At 41.9% G+C, this 27,633-nt stretch overlaps 2 protein-coding genes across 4 annotated transcripts in view; both read right to left on the bottom strand.

Moving 5' to 3' along the window:
* Positions 1–17,913, bottom strand: part of INTS4 (integrator complex subunit 4) — a 33,311-nt gene extending 15,398 nt beyond the window's left edge. The window contains exons 1-15 of one of the 2 annotated variants that reach the window (XM_058840540.1): positions 17,802–17,913; positions 16,827–17,021; positions 14,772–14,889; positions 13,659–13,765; positions 13,270–13,455; positions 11,973–12,023; positions 11,241–11,329; positions 10,862–10,982; positions 10,275–10,346; positions 9,093–9,267; positions 6,779–6,984; positions 4,423–4,565; positions 3,378–3,493; positions 1,448–1,581; positions 532–689 (exon numbers count right to left, since the gene is read on the bottom strand). In XM_058840540.1, coding sequence (XP_058696523.1) covers positions 532–689; positions 1,448–1,581; positions 3,378–3,493; positions 4,423–4,565; positions 6,779–6,984; positions 9,093–9,267; positions 10,275–10,346; positions 10,862–10,982; positions 11,241–11,329; positions 11,973–12,023; positions 13,270–13,455; positions 13,659–13,765; positions 14,772–14,889; positions 16,827–17,021; positions 17,802–17,855 — 1,925 coding nt within the window. In that variant the 5' untranslated portion in view covers positions 17,856–17,913. The remainder of the gene's footprint in view (positions 1–531; positions 690–1,447; positions 1,582–3,377; positions 3,494–4,422; positions 4,566–6,778; positions 6,985–9,092; positions 9,268–10,274; positions 10,347–10,861; positions 10,983–11,240; positions 11,330–11,972; positions 12,024–13,269; positions 13,456–13,658; positions 13,766–14,771; positions 14,890–16,826; positions 17,022–17,801) is intronic. The other variant, XM_058840546.1, reaches the window with a different exon arrangement.
* Positions 17,914–18,246: 333 nt separating this feature from the next.
* Positions 18,247–26,974, bottom strand: KCTD14 (potassium channel tetramerization domain containing 14). 2 transcript variants are annotated; one of them, XM_058858111.1, is made up of 2 exons: positions 24,027–26,974; positions 18,247–21,384 (listed from the first exon to the last, which is right to left on the bottom strand). In XM_058858111.1, exons 1-2 carry the CDS (start codon positions 24,084–24,086, stop codon positions 20,713–20,715), a joined length of 732 nt encoding a protein of 243 aa, XP_058714094.1. In that variant the 5' UTR covers positions 24,087–26,974; the 3' UTR covers positions 18,247–20,712. The 2 variants fall into 2 exon arrangements, with proteins under 2 accessions (XP_058714094.1, XP_058714087.1); XM_058858104.1 differs by having other exon boundaries at positions 24,018–25,906.
* Positions 26,975–27,633: the final 659 nt, after the last annotated feature.

The raw sequence follows: 27,633 nt of genomic DNA, 5'->3' as shown, positions 1-27,633 counted from the left end.
GGACTGGCAATGAGAACCCAAACCACCAGAAGCAGGTCCTTTCCTGTTGAATGAAAGGCCACAGGACCCAGGAAATGCAAGAGCAAAGGGGACAACACCTTACCCCCCAACAAAAGCAAAACAAGAAAACCTTGTGCATGTACATTACAAATAACATGATCAAAATTACAAGGACACAAAACTGAGAATGAGACACAAGGCTGTCACCCATAAACCATAAAAGCTGAGTGTGCATTTTAGCATAAATGAACAGTCCAAAAAGAACACCCTTACCCAACTCTTACTATGCTCTGTAAAGACACCCCATGCCCAAAATGCACACTGGTTATGCTGGGGGGCTGTGCCAGACCTGAGACCATCAATTTTATTTTAAACAGGTCATGAACACTCTTTTATCACAACAGCCTCTAAAGAAAGGCTCAAGTTAAGCACTGGACAGCAAATTACAGCGCTCATATTCAGAAGTAAAGCATCAGAGTAATTGAGCATCCTAACACATCTTTCCATAAACAGGGCAGCTTGAAGCCTTACCGGATTGTAAATTCCAGCAGCTCTTGTATGCCCTGTGGGTCAAGGTGCTGAAAGTTGTAAACCCTCTCCAGGCTCTGTTGCAGGAACTGCTGGGAAGGATCTTCATGTGGGGTAATACTGGGAGAGACAGCGGATGACACCAGCTTTCTACCTGGCAACTAAGCGAGAAGGAATACACACAAAAAAAACAAGAGGAAAGTCTAACACAAGGAATAACACTGCAAAATGCTGGCATCTATTTAACAAGAAACTGAGAGCTCCAATTCATTTCTCAAATACAAAATTTATACCAAGGCTTTCAAACATGCATCTTTGTTAGTTAATCCTCCCTACTTCACAATCCACTTGCACTAGAAATCTTCAGGTTAAACTTCAACATCCCTTTGAGGGAAACATCTTCCTCATCCATTAACTTTGACACTGTCAAGTCAAGGAAAATCTGAGACTGCACAAACCACCACTCATTTTATGAGTTGTGACAAGACTTACAGCCAACTTCAATCCCACTCATACTTCCGTGCAGGAAAAACATGTTGCAAAGCAGAATGGAACACATTTCACCCAAGACTGAACTGTTCAGGTAGAACATAAGTGAAATGTTAGAAGATCTACAAAGGTGTTTCCCACACACACAGTCAGAGCTACAGAAAACTCCCAGGAATCCTGCCCTCCAAAGTATTCTTACCTAACCAGCAAACTACCTACTATTCTCACTTTTTGAGATTATTGAATTGAAATTATTGAGAGCAATAATATTACTATTCTCTCCAAAATATTACAAATCCCATATAGTAACAATTTAATTCCCGTGGTGCACAGGAGAAAAACCTTTTAGAATTGTACACAGACAGAGATGGAAGAGGCTGGCAATATTTCTAACAAATGTCAAAGACCAAACCAAAAAAGTCCAACTTACTCTTAATGGAGGGACCAGGTGAGAGAGACTGTCCCGAAGATAGGCGTAATGTCTGAATGTATGGTCAGAGAACAGGGCAGGCATTGTTGGGCAACTTTTAGCAGCATTAAAAATCAGAACCAGAACAGCAATGTCTATTGCAAATGGATTGTTAAAGAAAAATAATCAACAGCAAGAAGAGCTTCTTGAGGATGGGAAGTTAAAAAAAACAACAAGTCAATAATCCTTTGGTCAGGATTTGTCTAGGATATTCTTTATAGTTGGAAAATATTGAGCAAAATCCAAAGAAACAGCTGTCTGAGCAGATGAAAACCAAGGACAAAGTGCAAATATTATAGGGCGAGCCATTCTGGAGAAAGGATGTTCTGCCAACATGGGATGGCTCAGAAGCAATACAAGGAAAGGAGCCAGAGATCCCAAATACAGAGCATGCGCATTAGGTGGAGTTTCACTCTCCCTCACAGCTTACACTGTGCTCACCAGTTTGTACCACAGAATCAGAGTGGTTTGGACTGGAAGAGACCTGAAAGACACTAGTTCCAACCCCACCCTGCCATGGGCAGGGACACCTCCCACTAGACCAAGTTGCTCAGCTTTTTTGGTGCCCTAACAGCAACCAAAATTATACATTTACCGCCAAGTCTTTGAAAATAGATGCATAACCTAAGATGCCCTGAAAAATATTGCTCTCTGAATTTAAGCAAAGAATCAAACATGGAAAGATCATTCTGAAATAGAAAACACATTTTCACAGTCTGAGACCCGCAGAAATTGAGATCAGCCAAAGCCTTTCAAAGTTAGCCCAAAGGCTGACACCTGCAACAGGGCTGATTCCAAGCATAAGCTCCAATTCAAATTTCCTAAATGCTTTGAAGCAAACAAAACCATGTTTTTAAATATCAATTTACACTGGAAACACACTATTCAGGTTTACTTCAGTTTCTGGCTCACAGGCCTGTCCTCACATAATATGCCTCTGTAAAATTTAATACTCTCTGGTTCCTGGCAGGAAGGTGCACAGAGTTAAACAGCAGCATTCCTCCCCCTGCAATATTCCTTTAATTCTCAACTCACAGGACAACTTTACTCGAATTATTACTAAACCATGTAATTACAGATTCATTTCTCTCCACCTGATTCTAACCTGTTTCAATTCTCACAAGGCATTCATTTAATCTGTGTAGAATTTCTGGTTGATGGCCTGTGACTGGTGAGAAAAATAAGGAGTAGCTTCTAGAGGAAGGTTCCAGTCCAATGTGTCTCAGCACGTACCAAAAATAATATTAGGTTCTGCCATCACACAGAATGGAAGCAAGGGGAATAATGATGGAAAAATGCATTTCCAATGCGTCACCTGTTGTTGAGGAGATTGGTGTACCAGTAATTGTATTCTAAAGCACTGGAAGAGCTAACACTAATATAAGCATTTCTGATATTGAATTATTTCAGAAAGATTAAAAATTCAAAGCATTATGGGAATTCAGGCAGTGCTGTACTTAGAGACAGTGCTGTTTTATAAACTGCACAGTAGTGAGCATAGCAAAAGTTTTACCTAAAAAGAAAACAGAAATGAAAAAACACTCTTCTTATTTAAAAGCTAAAGCATCTTCAAAATCCATGCAAACTAGACAAATGTTTTGACATCGAAGGGCTCATCTGCAAAGTCTAAACTTTGACAAATTGCTTGATTATGCATCACAGCATAAGTAGAAGGCAAATTACAGTCCACTGATATTTATGAAGATGGTTCCAGCTAACAGTTTTTCCATCACTTGCTGAGTTACAAACTAAGTGCACAGGGATTCAGAAATAGGCACAGGATTGTTTGTCTGCTACAGTAAGAAACAGTTGAAGAAATGTGAGAGTCAGGAAATCATGAATAAAATCTACTGCAGTCAAAATTATCAACTGGCTTAATGCATAAAGATACAGGCTGGGTCATCCATGTCTGGTTCCGGAGTGTCAAAGAATGGATGTGTGCTCAGCAGCTCTGGGACTAATGGAAGCACCAGAGTGGGATGCCTGCTTCCCAGGAACTTCAAACATCTGTAAATACACAGATTGAAATATATGTTAGTAAACAGTCACATTTCAAAATAAAATGTTCTAAAGCATTACTACTTTATGTTGCAGCAACACTTTTAGACAGTCAGCAAGAAAATCCTGCTGTCCAAGCTCACTGTTTCTTTACAACTGACCATTTGCTTTAATATTTTATAGGATCCAAGGAAACTGAAGGACAAACAGTAACAATTTGTTTTTATTTAAAATGTCCACAAAATAGCTAACATTTGGAGTTATACAATCCAGGAAGCTCTTATACTAAAGACTAATGAATGAGTGAATTTTTTTTCTTCAGAAATGAGGAAGATAGGAGTCAAAACCCCAAAACCCTCAAACTCTAAAACCAATGTAAAAGTACACTGGAAGTCAAAGCAGGCTAACATAACTGTTTCCAGTAATATCTAACAACTCCATCTCAAACCGTGTGTATGGAGCACCATTCCCTTTATTGATTTCATTAAACAACCAAAAAATCTGACACAAAAGTTCCTTCTTTTTACTTCAAAAAATTCCTCTGACAGCACAATGCCACATGGCCAATCCACTTATCACATCTGATATAGTCAGCTACTAGTAAATATTACTATTTAACACAATGTCTCTCTTGTGTAGAAGAGATGAGGTTTTAAACTGAAAACTGAATTCATCTTTTCTGTGAATACATTGAGTGCCTGGAATAGTGGGACATTTCCAGAAGTGGTCATCAGTTCTGGATTTCCAGTGGAAGTATTGACAAGCAAGAACAACACAGAGTTTCCACACCAGTCATGAGTAAGTGTGTTTACCAAGTAACAGAATTGTACATCTGCAACACCTGTTACCTCCTTAGCAAGCTCAGTATTTCCTAGCACCTCACTTATTAAAAAGAAGAGGAAAGTAAGTAGACACACAAGGACACCGAACACACTCACTTCCATATGGATTCTCTGTCTGTAGGATACTTGGTCAGGTTTTTCAGCAGCTCCACCAGCGCAAGATGGATGCCTTCTTTAGTTGAAACATTGGTGCAACACAACAGTTCATGAAGTGCTTCCCGAATGTCCCTCGAAGAATCCTAAAATAAAAACCCAACCCAGACACCACTGAGCAAAACATGCCTGCACACACATTTACTTTAAAGGTGGCAGTCTCTGTTCCTTGGCAGAGTTAATAAAAGAGGTCTGTGAACAGCAGTGCCTGTTTCTGGTTACCAGAGCTAAGCACAGATGAAGTGACAGACCAAGCAACTGCTGCAGGGGCTCCTGGTCTCATGCTCCTATGTGCTTCCTTTACTGGAATGAATGGGAACTGCTTCACTGCTGACCTGCTCAAGCAGAGCAAAAATAACTACTTGGTTTGGGTAATGTATCTTTGCAGCAACAGAAAAGGAAGGCACTGGGCAACTCAGTAAAACAATCACCAAAAGTCATTTTAGCATTTTCACAGCAGCTTTTTATTATTTTCAACCCAGGGAGCTCAATTCCACAGGCCTTCAGCCCAGTCACCACAGCCTCCAGAGGGTCTGAGTAAGCACTGAGGACATGTCAATGGCTGGACAGACTAGAATATTTAGCTGAATTAATTACATTCCTTCTCCCAAAAACCACCTTGACATTCCATATCCATGTATCATCACATCACTTGCCATCAGCATTTGCCTGGTGCTGCTGGAAACCTTGTGAAAATTTGATAGGATACAAAAACTGGATGCTTTTCAATGGTGGATTTTACCTTTTTGAAATTATAATTTGCTATGTATCAACAGCTCATTTATCACGGTCTTACACAAAAGAAGAAAGAGCAATCTTCTTGTAAAGGCTCTTCAATGACAACCAACACACTCGAAAGACCAAAGGGTTTTTGTTGGTCAAAGACAGACTATGGTCACAGAGAAGACAAACTCTAAGGACTGGAATAACCACAGACATAAAATACTCCAGACCACCAGAAATGCAATACAAACAACGCAGAAGAAACAAACAATGTGAAGGGAGAGAGATGAGCACAATTCAACACAAACTGAGACAAGGACAAGAGGGAAAACAAATTCCAAAGTCTAGTCAGAAAAGGAAGGAGTACCTGGTACGATATTCTGATAAAATGAAAGCAGTGAGGTGAAAACAGAAGTTACCTGTAACACCCTGGTGTTCCATATTTATGCTGCTGGAACCAATTTAGGCACCAAAGTTAATGGTATTTTTCCACATCCTTTACTTTTGTACTGGAAGATGGATTTTACAGAAAAGCACCAAACTTCTTTTAGAATCAGACAAATCCATTAAAATGTTAATAATTCTATATTTAAGCTATCCCAATGCCTGATAATAATTATGATAGTATAAACCACCATACACATAGGGTTTATCATACACAATAAATGTGCACAGAAGAGCCCAGCCTAACCAGGACATTTTCATACCTCAATGCCTTAAACAAATGTAAATAATGACAAACATGTGAAGCACCTAAAGCTCATTGCTGCATTTGCAAAGTCATGTCATATTCCACAGCATTTGTTACAGACTGATAAAGTAGGTTAATCAGTGTGCTACTTCCTGAGGCACACCTGACAGTAGCAGTTGCTGACGTGGGTCAAGGAAATAAAAAGTGAAGAGACTGAAACAGTGGATTTCCAGCACCTCCCAAAGCACGTCCTAAAAGAAGCAGAAACTTGCCTACCACGAGAAGCAAATTAATAAAAAAAGAATGCCTCAGGGGCTATATCTCAGTAAATAAATAAGGTCTGACAGGAAGCAGTTTGACACAGTACAATTCTTACAGCCAAAATCTCTTCCTGGATCAACCTGACCAACCAGGAAGAGCAGCTGACTCCTGATTCCCTGAATCCTCAAAATTATATGGCCGAGCACACTGATAAACACTCTAAACAGAAAAAAAGATCTTAGGCCCATGGCCAGCTCTACTTGGTGAGCAAGCATGTAGCCAAAGCAGCTGAGGCAAGGAAGCAGCAAGAAAATGAAGCTGCATGTAAAATGAAGTGCGTAGACTGCTGGACCACAACACAAGACAGAAGGAAACACATGGAGGCAACAGCACAGTGATCAAAGGAAGAGTTTTAATCTAAAATTTATCTATTTCAGAAGTATTCTGCGGTCCTGGTGGTTACAAGCTACCAGATTTTAGGAAACTTTGGCAGTGTTCAAAAAGTCAAAAAACCCCAAAAAAGGGTGGGTTTGCTCTCAGAGGAAGGGACTGATTAGCAGTATATAATTAAGCACCCCAAAGCAAGCAGGAGAACAATTCTTGCCCTCCTCAAGAATTTCTTACCTCCAAGACAGCTAACACGGTATCCAGCTGGTCTTCCCGCAGCGTGATATTGTTGGAAATTTTTCTCATTGTGTGTATTGACTGCAATCTGACCTCCTCAATTTCATCATTAAACATGTCAACCAAAAAATCCAGGCATTTCTCCGCAAAAGAAGGCGAGGACTGAGCCAACATACACAGGGCTTCAACCGCAGCGATTCGAACCTCTGTTGAAAGAGAAGCAAGGAATTAACTGTAAATTAATTAAAACTCTGGTTTAAAACGACATTCACTCAACAGCGAAGTCTTGTACTATTCAAGGGCTGGGCTAAGGACAGGAGATGTCAAGGAAACACTGAGGGCAACAGAGCCTAAGCAGGGACCCACTGGGGATCTTTTCAGAGGCAAATCTTCAAATCAAGTCTCACTTTGGATACAGCCCCTGCTGCTGCCATAAGCATCTGCAAAAGGGACCTGCAGGTGAAAAACAGGTCTCCAACCCATCAATAAATACTGCATGTTTCATAGTGTGTTTTGCAAGCATAGCATTAACACTGGTATCTTAAGCAAACTAATTTAGTTAATTAAACTGTGGTTGTTTTATTCTTCCTGACATTTTAATTGCTTGGAGCTTTCACTGCATTTTTAACTTGCTATGTAGCACTTTATGAACTGCTGAAAAGCCCCAGAGAATCAACATTTTAGCAGTTAACAGAACGAAAAGCTTCTGCTTTCTGACTATAGATTCCTCAAAACAAAGGAAAAAAGTGCCACCTAAATATTAAAAAATATTTGAATTAAAGTAAAAAAAGCATCAGAAAGCATCCCGAGTGTACTTATGCTGTAAAATATTGCAGGAATTTGAAGAACACCCAAACATAACAAGGTTAGGCAGACATGAGATTGTCTTCCCTATAATCATCCTCATTAGCTTTCCTAACATTTATGTGGCTAGGATCACAAAAATGGTAATTAATCTGATGTCTCGCAAACATTGTTATTTTAAACATACTTCTAATTTTCACTCAAATTAACTCATCTTGAAAACATTTACTTGAACTTGTGCGGAGCTTTTAGGGCTATTGTTCTTAAAGAAGACATCCGACTCCTCAGGATTCTGATCAAGTACAAAAATGCACAGACAGCAAGACCCCTGCCTGCTCATTAATGAAGCTTTTGTCACAGCTCTGAGTCTCCATGGTCATTAAGACCCAGGTATTAGGAGAAGAGAAACATTTTGTCGATATTGCTTTCGTAAGCTGACACACTAATTCACATTTAAGTTACAACATGGAATTCAAGACATGAAGCAGTGTTGCCAGTCAGGAAAAGCTCAGCAGTATTTTAAAATGCTGCAGTGGAGAGAGAGAGAGATCTGTGTATGTTTCACATTTGTTCATTTTATCCACATTCCTCAACAGCATCATACTGACACAAGACCTGTGGCACAAGAAACTGAAGAACGTTTCATTTGGCCAAGGAGCTGAACCAGTGAACCATTTTTTTTTAGTCAGGAAAAGAAAAGGTGTACTTTCAACTCAGGGAGAGTTTAGCTACTGGGAAAACCTGCATTTATTTGCAGGACTCATGGAACAATAAACTCACTTTTACATCACAATCTACAACAATATTTTTGTTGTGATGGTTTTCTATGTTTTAACTTAACCTCGTCCTTCCAGTAACATAAAAGGCAAATTCAAAAATAATATTCAGAGCTTGGAATGTTCATGCTTTATGCAAATACCAGCCTCACACTGTACCAGGGGAGGTTTAGATGGGATATTAGGGAAAACATTCAGGTTGTCAATCATTAGAACAGACTACACAGGGAAGTTCTGGAACCACCATCCTTTCTGAACACCTGGAAGTGTTCAGAAATTATCTGGATGTGGCACTTAGAGTCATGGTTTAGTAGTGGAGTTGGTAGTGGGTTAACATTTGGACTCGATGGTCTTAGAGGTATCTTCCAACCTAAATTATTCTATGAATTTCCTTCCTGCTGACAAAACACCAACAGAACAGCAGCAACTAACTCTGCCAATTTATGGCCACATGCAACTGCTAAATTTAAGTCAACAACAACAAAAAATAATCCCAGTGGGTTTCTGCAGACCAGAAGCAAACCACTTATTACCACACACGTCATTAAAACTTTACCATTTATAGGAAGCTATTTGCTTTTGGCTACTCAACTGAACATTTCTATCCAAAATTCTGTCCAACACTACAGTCAGTACCTTTGAAACAGTACCTTTGAAAAAACCTTTGAAAAATTATGCTTCTTAGCTAACACACATCTCTCCCCTTTAGCATCCCACGGCAAGTTAACACTTACCATACATCTCATCTTCCAGGCCATGAACAAAAGCCCCACAAGCTCCTGATTCAATCAAGTTCACAGCACCAGTATCGATTTCCTCTTTGGGAGCGTCATCTCCCCACTTTCTGCCACTTGAAAACTCCCCAGAGCTGTAGAGCTCTTTGGCTCGTTCATGTGCAGTGCGCTTCCTCTGTCCAAACAAGCATTTCAGTTACAACCATGTAAGCTTCAAAAGATGACTGAACAAAATATTAAACTGGATCTGAAAACAGATGTAGCTGGAGGCTTAGACACTCATGCAAGTGCTAAGAAAAGCAAACAGTACCTACTCTTCTATGGCTATTTCTAACTGCCAGTAACTCTTTGTAGTTTTGATAGAGGGAAAGGATAATAACAAATACATTTTAATTAACATATTCTTAGACATCCATTGTAAAAAAAGCCAAACTGGGTCAGAACAAAGGCCCATCTAGTTAAGAAGCCAATAAGTGATCTGCAAAAATGCTATCACTTTGCAGTTCGACTTGTTAAACTGCAATTAAATACTTCAATGCTATCAATACTATCCAGAGTTCAGCAGTGTGTTAAATGGAATATTCATTCAGTGTGCTTGCTAGTCTGCCTCCTTTCCTCACACACTCTAAACAGTGCTGCACAGCTTTTTGTTTAACAGCCTCTACAAAGCAGCACACAAAAAACCAGCAGCTCTTCACCATTCTTTTGTAGACATAAAAAAACTAACATAACCTTGAGCACGTTGCTTAAGGAAGGAATGGTACTGAAAAATTTTGCTCACAGGGCTGAGTAACCTTTAGCTACTCATGTTTCTTGAAATGTTGATGCTTTTTCATCACATCTTGCAGGATGTTTCCAAGAGCTTGCTCCTAGAACTAGGATGCAATCTTTCCATACACAATAAGCAAAGCTTTTAGCCAAAAAACTATTAGAACACCACAAACATTTGCCTCTCAGTTGTTGCAAAACCTGAACAACCTAGAGCCGTTTCTTAAATGCTTGGTTAATGAAATTTAAAACTAGAAATTGCTTCATTGACTTTAAAACAAAAACTGTCATCATCAATTAACTCTCAGCAACCCTCAGGCAAGGACAAGGTGAACAAGCACACTCAATATTAACATATCTCTTGTGTGATTTTAGTGCTTACACACAGGAAAACAAACCCAAACATTTACATACCCTCAGATCTGACATGAGCTTCTTGTCAAGGGTCTGCTCCAAGAAATGGGAGCTAACTTGTTGCATAGAACCCTAAAGGAAAAAAAAAATCAAAAGGGAGAAACAGGATTATTCCAAACTGCACCATATAATTTCCTGACTTATCCCAACATGGCATCCAATCTTATTCACTAATTTTAACAGCTTTATGCAATGCCTGACACCATTGTACATCAGAGTCTAAAAAAGTGAACTTAAGAGTCGGAACATCTTTTCCCTCTGAAGTTAATATGGCTTTTCTTGAGTTCAGTTGGTTCACATGTCCTGTGATAGAGAAGTAGGGGCAGGGAATTATGACAAGGATTTGTTTCTTTCTTTAATGCTTAACCATCCACTCTCAAAGAAAGGATCACAGCTGAGCTGAAAAAGTGTTTGGTTTCCTCAACCTCCCTCATTTCTTTCACCTCAGAATTTTGGGAGAGATTTACCTATACCTATATGTTTTAAACATCCTCCCACTCTTTTTTTTTTTTTTTTTTTTCAAATATATATGAAAATTCAAGTAAGAGAAACTATTCTCTGCTAGAGAAGAAAAGAACGCAACTTACCAATAACTTTGCAGCTTGTACTCTTACAACCCAGGAACCATCACTAACCATATGGCAAATTTTTCCAAAGGCATCATCAACCAAGCGAATTTCTTCATTAGAAGAAGGAATTGGGACAATGCTGACATAGAGAAATCAGTTTGTTGACTGTATTCCATACTGGATGGCATCAATAAGAAACAACTATGCTGAATTCCTATGAATGTGCAACAAATACCAGGAACCAAAACTTCACTGCATTAATACATTCTCAACAAGCATCAGCCATTTGTTCACATCAGTTTCCTAACAGTTTCTCCTGAGACCTACTAGCATGAAACCCTCAGGGTTAGGATGATTACTTGGCCAGTACTTTGAGGACACTGCATACAGGACATACCTTTCAGGGTAAAGTTGGCTGAGGACCCAAATCAGCTGAACTGCAGCACTGCGCACTTGTTCGTAGTCATCTGCCAACAGCTTGCAGGCCTGAAAGAACAGTCATAGTCCAATATATCTGAAACATCTCCACCGGAGCTGTCATTCACTTCCCACAATGTAATCAGCATCCTTACCACGAGACAGTTAGGACAGATTAAAAATCAAGACAAATTCAGTCTTCCCTGCTACTCCCTAGTATTTCCAAGTTTGATCAGGCAGACTAGATCTAATCAAGTCAATCAGGCACATGTTACAAACTCCAGAATTGCCTGTACTATTCAAGAAGGATGAAATGTGAGTCTGCAATAGAATTGATTTGATACAGTTTGCAGCTGCACAGCTTTACTGATATAACAAATACAGGCTTTATAAGTACTCTCCAATGAACAAGGGTTTAAGACTTCTAGACTACGACTGCCAGATGACAGGAATGACTTCATCATGCCTTGCCTTTCCCAGGATCACCTCCCCAACAAACAATAGATAACAAAGCATATGCTTTCGTGCATTTAAGCACAAGAGATGCAAAATACTCATTTATTTCCACTGTCATACAACAACAAGGAATATTGGCAACCCAAGTGTAAAATACTCCTCCTCTGCTCAGTGCCCTCCTCCTCACAAAACACACTGCCAGAGAACTCAAAAAGAAAAATATGCAAACAAGTGCAAAACAAATACAAGGTTTTACCCGACTGTAAATAGCTTGCTGTAACTTCAATCCTCTTTCATGAAGCTGTAGCTACAGGGGAAAAAAAAAACCAAAATGTAAGAAAGTGTAAGTACAGGTTTAAGGGACACAGACTAAATTTTCACCACTGTTTTTCTGTTTGAGCTGCTTGCATTTCTTGATTGCTGCTAGAAAATTACATTATCTTGACCCTAACTACTTTAAATAATATTCTTGACTTCAGTATAATTTTTTAGCTTCACAGTAATTCATACTTAGGTTAGGGAAAAACAATTTATACAATACAGTGTTTGTTCATTCTCCCAACCTTCAAATAATTTTTTAGTGTTAGCCATATTCAACCACAATTAAAACAGATAATTAATTACTTTACTACCATTCCTGAAACATGGATTCAAAAGTAGCACTGCCAATGCATTTTCATGCCATGTAAATCTTCCCATTACTGAACCACAGGGACAGCAAAGGATCCCACATTGTTTCTTTGTATAAGGATGAGTAAGTACAATGTCCAGAAGAGGGAGATTTCAGAGAGATTCAAGTGCAATCTGACCTCCTCAAATGCATCTATATTCTTTCTTTGGAGTTTAAGAACATTAATTCAAAGATCCTTGTTGACCATCACATTAGATAGAACATTGTTATAAACTTTAAGGGTAATAGAGAAACTTCTGTATCCCCATACACTCACAGGCAACTCATATTAAGCAGTATTTTGAAATGCATGGTCTTTGCTTGCGTTTTTGTAAAGCTAAGAGCTTCTGAAAGGTCCCCACACAAAAAAAAACCCAGTATACAATATATCTCATGAACAGTTAGAGAATACTAATGAATGTAACCATGATGCAAAACATAAACATTTGCTTTAAAACAGAAAACCTAAATTCTTTCTGGACTTATCACACAGGTTTCCTATCATAAGCAGATACCTACTGCATTTTGGAGCACTAGTGGTTTATTGTAGTTTCGATAACCAATACTAAATCAAGAAATAAATTTGTCACTAAAAGAAAGAGCCTACACACAAGCAAAAGAATGAACAAGTTGAAAAGCTTCTTCAGCTATAGCTGAAACAGAAGTGATGAATCACTCAAATGCCCTTTGAGATCTCATGTTACTCTAATATTTCAAGACCTAGCATATTTCTTCAGGTAGTTTTGATACTCTAAAGAGGCTTTTACTCAGTAAATTAAAATGATTTAAACTGATCCAAACCTCTTTGGATTAGTTTGCAGCCCTCTCTCAGCTTCCTTACACAACCCCAAACTATTGCTTCCACACTACCAGCTAGACTTACCATGGCCTTTATAGCTGCAGTCCTAACTCGAGGGTCCTGATCATGAAAATGATCTCCTATGATCTTCTGGACATCTTTGGCTGCCTGGCTTTCAGCCTCTTTTGCAGCACCTTTTTCCACCGGGCCAAGACAACCAATTAGCTGAAGACACTTATTCCTTACACCATGAGAAGAATCTGTCAGATGCTGTGGAACAAGAGACGAGCAGATGTAACTGGATTCTTATCGTTCCTTCAGCCCTTTTAAACATTGTGTTACGTTTCCTAGCAGTGATTAACCTCTGTATTGTAAGTTTGTTGAGAAAAATGAAAATAATTTAAATACTGACTACCTTTCTTTTTTTCTTGTGGCAGTGACAAAAGTTCCCTGGCCCAAGGAGGCCTCCTTACCTTGCAGGCTACCTCCACCAGCCTCATCCTGACAGATGGATTCTCTGGGAGTTTTGTGCCAATCACTAACAGGGTGTCCAGCAGCTGAGCAAGGACTTGGTGAGACTCTGCAAAACAGAACAGTGAAAGGCTATGCACTACTTTGCTGAACTCTTACCATGCTCTTACCAGGATCACAGACTGATCCACATTGGAAGGCCATCCTGAAACCTTCTCCTTTCAAGGCCTGAACTAGCCCAGCTTCCTCAGCTATGCCTTGTACATCACATACTCCAGAGTCCTCTACCACCTCAGTGGTTCTGCTGAACTCACCCATCCTTACCAGCACTAATCTGGCACTGAGGAACCCAAAACTGCATAAGGTATTCCAGATGTGGCCTAACCACTTGTCCTGGGGTGACTTTATGATACTGGTGTCCCCAATCATCTGGTTTATGTTATATATTAAGTTCTGCACCTTTAAGACTGGCTTTGAGAGCAAGAGAGGGGGAAGAAGAAGCATGCAGTTTGTGTTAAAGAAAAACATCACTCCCACACATCTCGCTCCTGGACTGTGGTGTGGTTTTTCTTTCCTTTTTCCGGACCAGTTGGTGGGGAGGGGGCATTTCCCTGGGGAAATCCCCATTTGGAGTTTTCCTCCCTAATTTGCCCTAAACTAGGACACCACTGCTGAGTAAAAGGGTATAAGACCCTCCCCTGACCTGCTGGCTACACTCCTGTTGGTACAGCTTGATGGCTATCATGCTAGAGACTATCACTATCATGCTGGCCTCTAGCATGATATAAAAAAAACTCCTCTTAAAACACACTTGCATTTTAAGCAAAACTGCCCTGTAGAACAGAGAACTTCAGAAGCAACAGTTCTCAGATGGAGATGCAAAAGCAAATTTTGCACTCCTTTAGAATAAAGATATGGAGCAGGCAGGTCAGAGGAACATTCTTCTCAGAATGTGGTGTTGTCTGTCATCATTCAAAAAACCAGAAAATAAACACTCTATAACCCGCAATTCTCAATCATACACCTGAGATGTAAGGCCTTGCCACTGTCCCAAATGCTTTGGGACAGCATGATTCCCCCTTGATCTCAAGCGCCACATCAAAAGTGAGACTTACTCTCATTCTGAAGGGTGTTAATGGCATCATCCATAATGCAGTCTGGGGAAAATCCTGCAGTCTTTGACAACAACCCTAGCAAAGATGCAATCTTCAGTCTTACAGAGGCATCATTCTCCTGGAAGGAAACAACACCAAAAAAAATCCTCAACACAGCAAGGTTAAAGAAAAAAAGAGAACAGTATATATTACTTACATACATCTATTCATTTAAGAAACAGCAAATGCTGTCACAGGTGATAATTACAGAAGTAAGTTATAGTAACTCATCAGTTACCTTTCCTTTAAAATTGATTTCAAAAGTTCATGCATTTTAAAGATTTATTTTGAGGCTTCTACAGACTCATGCACACAAGACTTCTGGTCATATCTGGATGGTCCCTCTTTCATTGTATTGCCAAGGATATCCAATGCAGAGCAGAAAGGCAAAAAGTCATCTGGATGTCATACCTGGATCTTACCAAGCATTTGTGCAACACTGAACAGAGAGGTGCAGAAATATTACAATAACAAATATCCTATCCTTCAACAAGAAATTTTACAGTTACAACTGTTCTATTTTTCAAGTGTTTAAGAGAGACTTCAGTGTCACACACAACCTCCAAGTGACAAATGTGACACCCAAGGGAGCAGTCACTTTCTCAATTTAACTGAGAAGCATTTTTTATCTTAGTGTTGAAGTTATGTGTTTGAACAATGGATAGATACTGTCATTAGGACTGTATGGGGACTGATGACATATAGGGATGAAGGAGGCTACAGGACCATCTTAAACAAAACAACGACACTACAAACAAATAAATCATCACATAACTTCCACTGCAGTTACAGCTTTCACAGTCAGATTTCTGAATGATCAGGAAAAGTGCAAGTGTTATGGAGTACTAAGAAACAAGTTCCTTTAAAAATTTTGTCTGTAAGTAAAATAATGTCAGCTATGGTAGTTTTGAAAGCAGTATTTTTAAAAGCTGGATTCTGTACCAGGCTCTGCTCTTGCCCCTGTGATCTCATCTGCAGATTCATGAGTCTCTCTTCTAATACAGGCTACAAAACAAACTTCCAGCAAAAATAATCTGTGTTATTTGACTAGGAACTCTATTTCATGGAATCAGAGAATCATTTATGTTGGAAAAGACCTCTAAAATCATCAAGTCAAACCCTTAACCCAGCACTGACAAGTCTACCACTAAACACTGTCCCCAAATGCCACATCTACACAATACCTTCAGGGATGGTGACTCAACCATTGCCTTGGGTAGCCTGTTCCAGTGCTTGATAATCTTTTCAGTGTGGAAAATTTTCCAAATATCCAATCTAAACCTCCTTGGAGCAGCTTGAGGCCGTTTCCTTGTTCTACTGCTTGCTAACTGTAGAAGAGACTGACCCCTGACAGTTTTTTTCATAGATTGGATATTAGGGAAAAATTCTTTACTGAGAGGGTGGTAAGGTACTGGCCCAGAGGAGGCTGCCCAGGAAAACTGCCTCATCCCACAAAGTGTTCAAGGCCAGGCTGGATGGAACTTTGGGCAACCTGGTCTAGCAGAATGCATGCCTGCCTTAGCAGAGGGGTCAGAAGTGGATTATCTGTAATGTCTCTTCCAACCCAAACCATTCCACGATTCTGTGATTTTAAAAATGCTGCTTTTTACCTCATAAGCAACAGCTAAAAGGTTTCTCCACTTCTAGAGAAAATTAAGAACAAGGTAAGGACACATCAGTCAGGAAAGAGTTAGATAAAGCTGAAACACCTCTGGACAGCCAAGCTCCCTGGAGAACTTGACATGTCTTTTGTCCCTTGCCAAGTTAACCTCCACACAGGCCATGTGCAGGGATAACACGGCCACACCCTTGTCACAGGCTCCTAAAACCACCAGCACAGGTGCCAAATAACACAATCAGAAATCACCTGGGTCAAGGGCTACAGCTATTCACTCTCAGCCCAGGCTGTTGGCAACTGAGTCAGCAACAAAGGAGCCTGTGAGCCCCTGTTCAACATCCCACACCAAGCAAACAGCAGCAAAAGGAGCAAGCATGTTTGGCTCCCAGCTTCACCACCTTGTAATAATGCTCCAGCAGGATCCTGACAACTCCTTCCACGCTCTCCACTTCCACGGGCTTCCTGGCAAACTGGAGCAGGTACTGCAAGGCATCTGCAGGCGAGGTGGCTTTGCACAGGTCCACATGGAGCGCTGCCGACTTGCTGGGCTTGGTCAGCCGCAGCTTCTTAGAGGACAGGTCCTCATGCTGCTGCTGTGGGCAAAGGGACACGGCTCAGAAACACAGCCTATCCAGACCCACTCCTTCCCAGGCTGAATATGTGGAGGCCTAAGGAAGGTCCCACATCCCACGGCAGTCACTAGCCTCTCCTTCATCTGTTTCAGGAAGAAACACATCCTCAGACCACTGTGGCTGTTACTGTCCTGCCCAAGTAGTCCCTACCCCCCTGAAACATGGCCTCTCCCCAAGCTAGGCCGGGCCAAATCCTGCTGCTTCCAACACCGAAAAACTAATCCGGGCAAACAGGACTTCTCTCACTCCCACCGGCCTGGAGCAGCCCAAACACTCGCTATAGTTCTTTTCCCAGTCCCGAACTGGGGGATGCTGCATCTTCCTCGCAGCAGTCCTGGCCCTACTCAGGTTAATAAATCAACACAATGGGTCTGGTTGGAAGGGGCCACAGTGTGTCATCTCGTCCAGCCTCTCTCTCAGGTAGGGTCATCTCAGAGCACACTGCACAGGACTGCGTCCGGACGGTTCTTGAGTATCTCTAGTGAGGGAGACTCCACAACCTCTCTCCCGCGCCACCCTGAGGGGAACATCTTCTCTCAGACCTCTCCCCTCCGGCAGCTGCATCCTTCTTAAACTCGGGAACGACCCGTCCCGCTCTTCCCCAACCCCTAAGGGACCGCCCCGACGCCCGGCGGGCGGGCGGCCCTCCCAGGCTCGGCCGGTATGTTTCCCCACAGCTCCGCCTCCTGCCTCACGGAAGAGCTCAGAGCCGTCCACCCTGGCCCGGGGGGAACGTGTTACCTGGACCACTTTGGTGAACTCCTCATACACCCGCTTCTTCAGGTGCGCCGCCATGACGCCGCACCGCGACCCGGAAGAGGAGCCATAGAGCTGCCGCAGGGAGGGGCCAGAGGCGCGGCCTCTCTTTCCGCCCGGAGGCCGCACTCGATGGTCCGGCGGCCTCCCGTTGCCGTGGGGACGCGGGCCCAACATGGCGGCCGCGGCTCGGTCCGCCCCGCAGCCAGACGCAGCCGGCCAGCGGGCCGCAGGGCCTCTGCCCCGCCCTGCTTCCCCATAAAGGTTTCACTAGCATTCGATTTTAAACCGCTTTTCCTACCTATTTCTACTTTTTTAGCAAACAAAGAAATCAATGTTCATTAAAAATTATATAATTCTCTTCATTAATTAGTATTCTGTCACCTACTGTTTATTTATTCTTGCTTCTCATGTTAATCAGTCCACATTTCTCAGTCTTTTTGTTATCTTTTTTCCAGGTAGGGAGTTTTGCAGCACATACAATACAGAGTCTTTGACAGTCTCTTGTTATCTTCTGGTTTCTGCAAAATGCCCTTGTAGTCTATAAATCCTGCAAATTTTGTGTCCAGAAATATATCTCTCTCTACAGGTTTTGTCCATCAAAGCATATCAGGGTTAGTTTAGCAAAACTGAAATTTTCAGTGATTTTCCCAATCTAACAATAACAGTTTGTGTAAAGAAACTTGTCTGCATACTGGCTAAAAGTGACTTAAGACTAATACAATGCTAATGAATAATATACTGCTTATGATTCAGTAACACGGTTAATTAAAAATAATTAGACGATTTATTTCTATCAGAATCATGCAATCACTAAAGTCAGAAAAAATTTCTAGGATCATTGAGTTCAACCATTAACCCAGCACTGCCAAGCCCACCACTAAACTCCATCCCCAAGTGCCACATCCACACATTTTTTGAGAACTTCCAGGGATGGTGACTTGACCAATTCCTTGGACAGCCTGCTCCAATGTCTGACCACCCTTTCAGTGAATAAATTTTTCCTGATTATTTTCCTGGCACAACCTGAGGCCATTTCTCTTGTCCTGTCACTCACCTGGCTACAATCTCCTTCCAGGCAGTTGTAGAGAGTGATAAGGCTCTCCCTGAGCCTCCTTTTCTCCAGGCTAAACACCCCCAGCTCCCTCAGCCACTTCTCATCAGACTTGTGCTCCAGACCCTTCCCCAGCTCCACTGCCCTTCTCTGGACACACTCTGGCACCTCAATGTCCTTCTTGGAGTGAGGGGCCCCAAACTGAACACAGGATTCAAGCGTGTCAAACTTTCTCATGGCAGCAGTCCTATAGACTTAGCAGGTTGGTTGATGTGAGGCTTTAACTATTCTATACTGAGGTTGTTTTCTCCTAATATCTAATTTTCATCTCTCTTGTTGTGACTTAAGCCAGTTTCCCCAGCCTTAATATGTACAAAGTGTAATAGATCTCTTTAAAGCAACATTTGTCTGTTGGGAGGCCTCCTCAATCTCTCTTCTTCCAGGCTGAGCACCACCGGCCACTTGGTTATGATCAAAAGAGCCTATTTCCTAAACATTTTTTTCCTCAGACACTGACTGTGTCATTCTTACCAAGGTTATGCATGTGGGACATCTCAGAGTCCCTTCATACCCACAGCAGAACTGCCCTGCAGTTGTTGGGGTGACTCACGACTGTCACTGGCGAAGGTCCATGCTGAAACATCTGAAACACAGCTTCATTAGGAGTGATTCAAATCTGTTACCCTAAAGACAAAACTTCAGATCTTTAGAATTTGGGGATCTTGAGGGGAAAATGGCAGTAAATAAAGCACTTCTGCATCATTCAAAAAAACTTTAAAAGTTATTTATTTGAAATCCCAAGGACCACTCTATGGTTCTATGGTTATTGTCCTTGACTGGAAGAAATCCATCTTCTGAGAAGTAAAGGAAATATGATCTTTATCAAATCAGCCATTATGATTCTCAGAGTGATTAAACCCAAGCCATCTCCAGTATAAAAATAAACTTTCAAATTCTAAGTTTTTTTAAAAACACATTGTAGAATGCAACTTGTGTTCTGTAAAAGAGAATTTGCAGGCTGTTGCTTTAGTACCACTTCCTTCCCACCAAATCATGGCAGGTTTTCCCAATTCTTCTAGGAGCTTATGCAGTTAGAAATAGCAACATCATAATAACAAGTGTCATAAGAAAGAGATTAAGATCATGTGGTCTGAAAGAGGAGTGTGTGTCCTTAGATTATAAACTCCTCACATCTGTGATGGTATTTGGGCCTTTTATTGATCCTGGACTGTAGCTGAGGTTCTCTGTCTTCAGAACAAATAATAAATAACGGTAATAAATATATTGACTAGAGAGTAGGCTGTCTACTGGAGGAATAAGAAGAGATCATAGGACACTGAATCCTTCTTTTTTAACCCAGATTCTAGTGTAGAAAGGAGGGAGAAGAATAGCTTTTTCCTTCCCATCAAGAAATTAAATTTAATTTGAGTATGTGTGTGGTAATGCCACTGTTTCAGTCAGGATTTGCATGTATGTGGCCTGTTCCCATTTGCACTAAGAGAGCAACTCGACATGTCCATGAAACATATTTGGGATTATTCATTTCCCTTAGGTTGAGTGAAGTTGACTCAATCCACAGATCAATCTCTTTGAACTGAATGAATAGTATGCAACACTGAGGAGTAAAATTCCTCCTTTTTCTGGAGCCTTTTAAATCCCCTAAAGCCCAACTAAAGTGGCTGTTAAGTGCTCTTTGATATGGCAGATAGCCAAAGGAGATCCTTTCCTTGGTCTGTGTGTTTCTTCCTGTCCCTCTGGTAACCCACAGTTTAGTCTCCACAGCCCAGGTTAATTTGTTCCAGTAATTGCTTTCTAATGTTCCCTGTCAATGGTGGCACTTTGCTACCACCAGGTGAACAGGAACTTGTAGAAGAAGTCGTGCGATTTGAAACGAAAACCTTTTTCAGCAACATGGGGCTGAAAAGATATTTTATACCCTTTGGCTTCTACATCCATTTGAATGCAGTCCAGCAGATCAGAAATACCTGGCACAGCCTTCCAGGGGCCAAACTTCACCACGGATTTTTTATCCATGTCCAAACTGTTCAAGGCATCCTGACACCTGGCTGCATCCTCCTCGGTTCTGACCACACATACGATGACGCCGGACTGTCGGGATGCAACCGCTTCTGCCCTCGCGATGCGGATCATCAGCTCGATGTTCTCGCTGTAGTTGGGCACACGAGCCAGAAACTGCCTCCTCGCCACGAGCTCCCCAAAGATCTGTGGGGAGTCCTCAAGCTGCTTGATCAAAGGCTCTATGTCATAGAACAACGCCTCCTTGTAGACATCGTGGATGCACTGGGTGGGCACTTGATTACTACGCAGGTACTCCAAGATGTATTTGAAGTAGGTGCCTGGCCTGTCAATGAAGAACCTCCCTTCGGAGTCAGTCCTGAGTTTGGGTTGGCCAGTGAACATCTCTGCCAGCTTGGAGCCAGGGTGTTTCTTCAAGGTGCTCAGTGTTGTTGTGTACATCTCCCCACCAACATTTAACTCCACAATTGGTGACAACTTAATAAAAAAAAAAAAGAAAAAGAAAGTGACAAAAAGCCATGTGCATTATCAGTCTGAGGTCACCAACACGGAAGTGTCAAGGAAAAGCCAGATAATTGTGGATGGAGTATGGAATGCTGGCATGAAGTATGAGCTCCCATTTTGTGGGCATCAGATGGGAACCTCCACCTGATTTATTGCAAAAAGCAGATGAAGGATGCTTATACAGCTCTCGCAAGCACAGCAGCAGAGACTTCGAAATGGCTAAGTCATCACCTCATCTCTGGGATGTAGAAAAGTGTCATTTTCCCAGTGGGAAAGAGGGAAAAGAAGTACCTTTCCCTACTCACAGGGAAGCAGTGAGTGACTACAGGATCCAACACCGATCTCCTAATTCGCTCACAAGCATTGTCCCTGTGGGCCACCTACAGGAAGAGCAGTACGTGAGCTCTCACCCATCCCATGTGCAGAGGGACAAAGATAGAGCCCAAAGCTGTGCCAATCCATTTTCATCACCTGAACTGTTCTTTTCTCTTCAAATGAGAAACTAAAGCTCTTTAAGCTTTATAAATAGGTAGAATTGGCTTCCACTCATCTGGGGGTTCAGCTATAAACACTGAAGTAAGACACAAAAATCTATCATGTCAGAAGTGCAGGGCAGAAGCCATTTAGCAAAGCACCTAGAAATGTATGATGGCTTTAGTTAGGAAGTAAAGGAAATATTTCATGCAACTGACATGGACTTAAGAGGGGAACATGTAAAGATTGTGGGCTTATTTGCATTTTTTTAACCTTCTGTATTAACACCATTATCTGAATTGTAGGAGTCCTGAATATCTGGAAGGCTGGACTTTTTGAACTGACCTTCCTGTATGTTTAATTCTGAAAAATTTTATGCAGTACTCAGCAGATGAACAGAAAAGGGAAGAAAGAAGACAGTTCTTTTCCCTCCTGCCAGCACTGTAATGCAAGTCACAAACTAGGCCAGGGCCACGCCTGCCATTGGGAAGATGTGAATCAATACCAACCCTATTTTCCAGGAGCTCACCTGCACTTTATTGGATCTGATCCAGAAAGGAGCTGCCTCAATGCTGCTGGTCACATGTCTCAGGTGAAGTGTGTACCTAAGTGCTTAGCTGGATCACATGGGTACAGACCCATGGAATGACGTGAGCTGATCCTGCAGCGCGCACCAAGAGAAGGGGGGGGCTCCCGTGCCCGCTCCCTGTCCTGTTCTTGTACCTACCAATGTGATCTCTTGCTCACCTCATGCCAGCTCTGCTTCTCTTTCATCTTAGTGAGCTGGATTGGCTGACAGAGGATTTAACAAGCACAGAGCTGACAAAAGGATGAGACTAGGAACAGACAGCCTGGTGTAGGGAGAGACCTTCCCTTTACACAGGAGCAAACGATCAGATTTAGCAGAAGTTTGCTCACACCCTAAGCAAGCCAGGGAAGCAACAGAAGATTCAAGCCATGAACCCTGATGGAATATTGGTTTGCACTAGTGTGGGTAGTTTCATCTCAAGGGTAATAAATTATTTTCACTTGGGTCAAGAAGACTCAAGAAGCACTATTCTGTCTGAGACTATCTTGTGATTTCCACCCACTGAAAAACACAGCCCAAAACTGTCTCTGTAGTCAGCTGTCTCCCTGGGAGATTTGCCATTAGTCCAAGAGTTACCAACAGCACTCCCCACCAGGGATCATTTGAGAAGAGAGTTTCAGGCTTTTGAGCCTTTGCTCCTTTTTCAGATGGCAGGTCAGATGTTTCATGCTGTTCATCATTAGTACAAATGGATAACATGTTATTCCTTAATACAGTAGCCCAACTAACTTCATGTTCTTGCATCTTGATTAATGGTTTTAGCCTGGCATCAAAGTGGTTCCCAGTGGACTGGAAGTACTGGCACCAGCTGATTTCCAGTCCTGTAATTAGCCAGTAAAGTGACACTCAGGAAAGTTCCATCTATTTGTGCCCCAGTTTACTAATCTGTAACCAGTTACTTTCATAGGGAAGCATTTTGCAACTAACATGTGAAAAGTGCAGTGTAGGCAGGTTGGGTTTTCTTAATACAGAGAGGTCTGAAGAAGAGATTGTTCAGCTTTTGCCAAGAGGACAAAATGATTAGCAATAGACTGAGAGCAGAGGAAAGTAAAAAGAAATAATCTCATCACTGATTTCTGCCTTGTAACATGCTGCTTGTCTGAGACTGCCGTTAGTTTTCCTTATAGCTAGAAAAACTACTGTTCCTCCCTGATGTCAACAACACAGGGCAGTTTTGGCATCATTAGAGGCTCATAAGACTTGTTGAAAACCCCCAAAACCTACAACAGGCTTTTATTTAGGGATTGACCAATTAAAGTTCGTATTAACTGAATTCCATTCCTTGCTAAAGGAAAAGAACCACTTTGTTTATTTGCTGTTGTCAGATCTTACACGTGAGAGATCTGGCCCTCCTGAAACACAGCAGGGGCAAACGGGCCAGAGTCAGACACAGCTTTTTAACTAGAATCTTCTTCTTAGGGATGTATTTGGTGAGGCCTGGTGTCTTCAGATTAGCATATGGGGGGAAAAAAACCCCACTCAAATGTAGCCCAGCAGGGGTGCTCTGATCCCACATAAGGGAATTGTTCCCTTGAGAACATACCTTACTCACCGTATGCAGGCTGCCGGTGACCTGCTTCCCAAGGGGCTTGTGCTCTGACGAAATACTCATCTTCCCCAGGAGCTGAGGACTCAGCTGTTTGGGAAAACCTGCTGCTCAGTGCTAGTGTCCTACTGCACACGCAGGATGGCTCCCAGCTGTGCTCCAATCCTCTCTCTCTTGATCTGTCTTTGTTGGGTCAGCTTTCCCCTGCTCCCAGCCCAGCTGCTGGTGCGGAGGCTCCAGTTTGTCCCAGGCAGAGTCCTGGTTCTAGTTGCAGGTGTAGGGAGAGGGGAGGGCACAGCCTGAAAGCGGAAGTATTTGCTCATTAGTTTTCTGGCAACCAGCAAGGTGCAGGGTGGACTCGAGCTGGCTGCCAGCACACACCTCGTGCCTGGCTGGCTGAGTGGTGACTAAAGGCTCAATAATCCCTTCAAGGGAGGCCCAGTGCCCAGGGCACCTCTGAAGAGCCCCGTGAGGTGTGCCTGTGTGCCCACCTCTGCCTTGACAACTACTTGTATCAAAACCAGCAAATATTTTCACAGCTTTTTGGCCTCCGTACACTGCTGCTTTAAAGCACAGTTTGTCCCAAACAATTTCATTGATCCTATTTGTCACTCACACTGATGATAGATCTGCAGGACGTCTACTACCTGTCCGCGGTGGTGGCATTTTCTTCCTCACCCATACAATCTCTGGGCACTGAACAACTCGTGCGAGGTAAATAAAACCAAACCTGAATCTCTGCTTGAGCATGAACTCTTCTTTTCAACTGGCCATAAATATTTGATTATTATCTTTGCATGACATTGTTTTCTAATATCCTGTATCCACCAAATATAGAATGAGGACAGCACCACAGGTTTAGTGGTTGTAAGACTATCACAAAATCAAAACACAAGGATACAGTGAAGGTGAACTTGAAAGTACTTGTAGGGGGGCTTATAAAAAAGGGAGACTGAATTTTTGCCTGAGCACATAGTGACAGGACAAGGAGGAACAGCTTAAATATAAAAGAGGAGAGATTTATATTAGATATAAGGAAGAAATTCTTTACTGTGAGAGTGATGAGACACTGGCACAGGTTGAGAAAGCTGTGAATGCCCCATTCCTGGAAGTGTTCAAGGTCTGGTTTGATGGGGCTTTGAGCAACCTGGTCTAGTGGAAGGTGTCCCTCCTCATGATCGAGGGGGGCTTACAACTAGGTAATCTTTGAGGTTCTTTCCCAGTCCAAACCATTCTGTGATTCTATGATGATTGTCTGTGTTAATTTATTAAATGCAGAGTATTGCATCAGAGCTAGCCTAAATAACCTCTCCAGAACCAAGCCACGGTCCTGCAGGGTCTCCTTTATTTCTTTCTAGGTGATTCAAAGTGCATTGTTGCTTTCAAATCTGTCTTCAGGCCACTCATCACTTATGTGTCTTTGTTTCATTATAGTGGCAAAATTGCCATGGGCATGATTGTCCAGAGATGTAACTTAATGTTTGCAATGAGAGACAATATCTTTTATTAGATCAGCTGATACAGATGGATAAAACTATCCATGTTTTAGGGCACACAAGGCATTCCCATGTCTGTCAGATTCTCCTTCAGTTTGCTTGGGGTTTTTTTTCCCTTTTTTTTTTTCCAGTTTCTCTTGGTCTAATAAAAGATGTTATCCCTTCTACCAACCTTGCCTCACTCTCTTTTGTTTCAAGCTGCTTCTCTGTACCAGCAACCAAAGAAAAAATCTCAGACAAATACAGCACTTCCTAAAAATCTCCCTGAGGGACATATTAATGTTGAAAATTGACAGCACAGTATATAAGGAAATAATTTGCACAAAATCTGCATTGTGCTCATGGATACCAGCTTTGTTGCTTTTGAATACTCCAGGGATTTTTCTGGATCTGTATCCTCTCAGAAGACAGCATTGATCTGAGCAGGAGCTTGATGCACAGAGGGAAAAACAGTTAGAATTTAGAATGATTCACTTCCCTTGAAGCCTGTCCTTATGAAAGGCTCCATCAAAGCTGGGCCCAGAGTCTTTTGAATGCTGTGTGCATTTGGGTAAACCTGTCATTGAACTCATCTTATATTTTGCTTCTGGTTCTCTGAAGCATCCTCAGGGATCCTCAATGATAACCTCTGTCTGAGTTATCTCTTCTGCTTTTAATAGAAATGTTTGAATTTTCCCTTTGCCAAACCAGCAGAATTGGTAGTGCTGGATGCACCACTGAGGTCTGCTTGGGATCCCAGGTTTTGTGACTTGTAATAAATTTTAAAAGATTAATGCTTACTAGAAAACAGGGAGACCTGGAAGATCTGCGTGTTCCAGACCTCTAAGTGCTGCAAATCCCATTCTTTGGGCTGGCTTATGTAGGCGTTTCAGATAATATCTTGGATACAGCTGACAGAATTCACATCCACCATGTCTTCGATGCTGGAGGTTGTAGCTTTTCCTTCTGCAGGTGCAGAACTGGAATGATGGATGGACTATCACCTCTCTGCTCACACAATCTTTGCACAAGGGCAGGGTAAAGGGCAGTAAATAAGTTTACCTTGTTCATCTGAGAGATTTCAGATGAGAATCAGAATCAAGAGGTGGCTAATGGCGTTTGAGGCCAAACCTTCAATGCCACAACAGAAATCCTTACCACTTTAGCAAAAGGAATGGTTGCCAGCTCATGTCCACAGCTCTTCTACTGCTACATCAGCCACAGCTGGTCCTTCAGTATGATGAACATGCTGGTCTGGTTACTCCGCCCACAGTTTTTATTTGATGTAAAAGGGATATTTCCAAGCCTGTAAGCTCTTTCAGGCAGGGACCATTGTTTCCCTGTTTATTTATGAAAGAATTAGCCTGTGCCTGGACCTTGGATGAGCAATCACAATATGAATAATAAGAATTATCATATGAGTGCTTATAAATATTGGTTTACTAAAGAAGAATAATTGACAGTGACTTTGTGGGGCATAAATATGTGTTTTTTTTGAAAATTGTGTGAATATGCATATAGCAGTGAGCTGCAACGTCTCTGTTCTGGTACATACATTTACTCAGTGTGATGAGGCATTGGCACAGGTTGTCCAGAGAAGTTATGGCTGCCCCACCCCTGGGTGTGTTCAAGGTTAGGCTGGATGGGGCCCTGATTAAACTGATCCAGTAGGTGGCATCCCTGCCCATGGCAGGGGGTTTTGGAGCTAGGAGATCTTTAAGGTCCCTTCTAACCTAAACCACTCCATGATTCTGTGACAGTGCATCAGTTTGGAAAATAGTACTACCCACAAAAGTATTTATAAAATATTTATTTCCTATTTCAGTATATTGAATTGGCAGCCTCTGTTTAAGAGACTCAGCAATTCAAGAACCACTCCTAAATCAAACACCATGTGCTGTGCAAACACTGTCAGCATTCCTAACTGGTGCCTTCCAGCCATTTATCAGCTCCACCCACCTTCTCAGGATGCATGGCTGAAGGCTTGTATCTGAGATCTGAGCTGCCACAGTATATTCCACTGTTAAACAGCACAACATTTTTTCTCTTTTATTTTCTGTGCAATTAGAGTTTCACTAAAATAAAAGCAAGGCAGGAAGTTCCTGCTCTTGTCTTCCTTTCACCGTGTTGTGGATCTT

Source organism: Poecile atricapillus, chromosome 1, assembly GCF_030490865.1.
Source record: "Poecile atricapillus isolate bPoeAtr1 chromosome 1, bPoeAtr1.hap1, whole genome shotgun sequence".
In the NCBI taxonomy this organism is placed as follows: domain Eukaryota; kingdom Metazoa; phylum Chordata; class Aves; order Passeriformes; family Paridae; genus Poecile; species Poecile atricapillus.
This window is presented reverse-complemented; position numbering and strand designations above follow the sequence as displayed.

What these genes read in the sequence shown, in the direction of transcription:
- KCTD14 (XM_058858104.1), bottom strand. Translation starts at nt 24,086, where the DNA reads ATGAGTATTTCGTCAGAGCACAAGCCCCTTGGGAAGCAGGTCACCGGC. An exon ending in GCCTGCATACGGTGAGTAAG is followed by an intron (nt 21,385 to 24,017) that starts GTATGTTCTCAA and finishes TTTTTTATTAAG; the next exon opens with TTGTCACCAATTGTGGAGTT.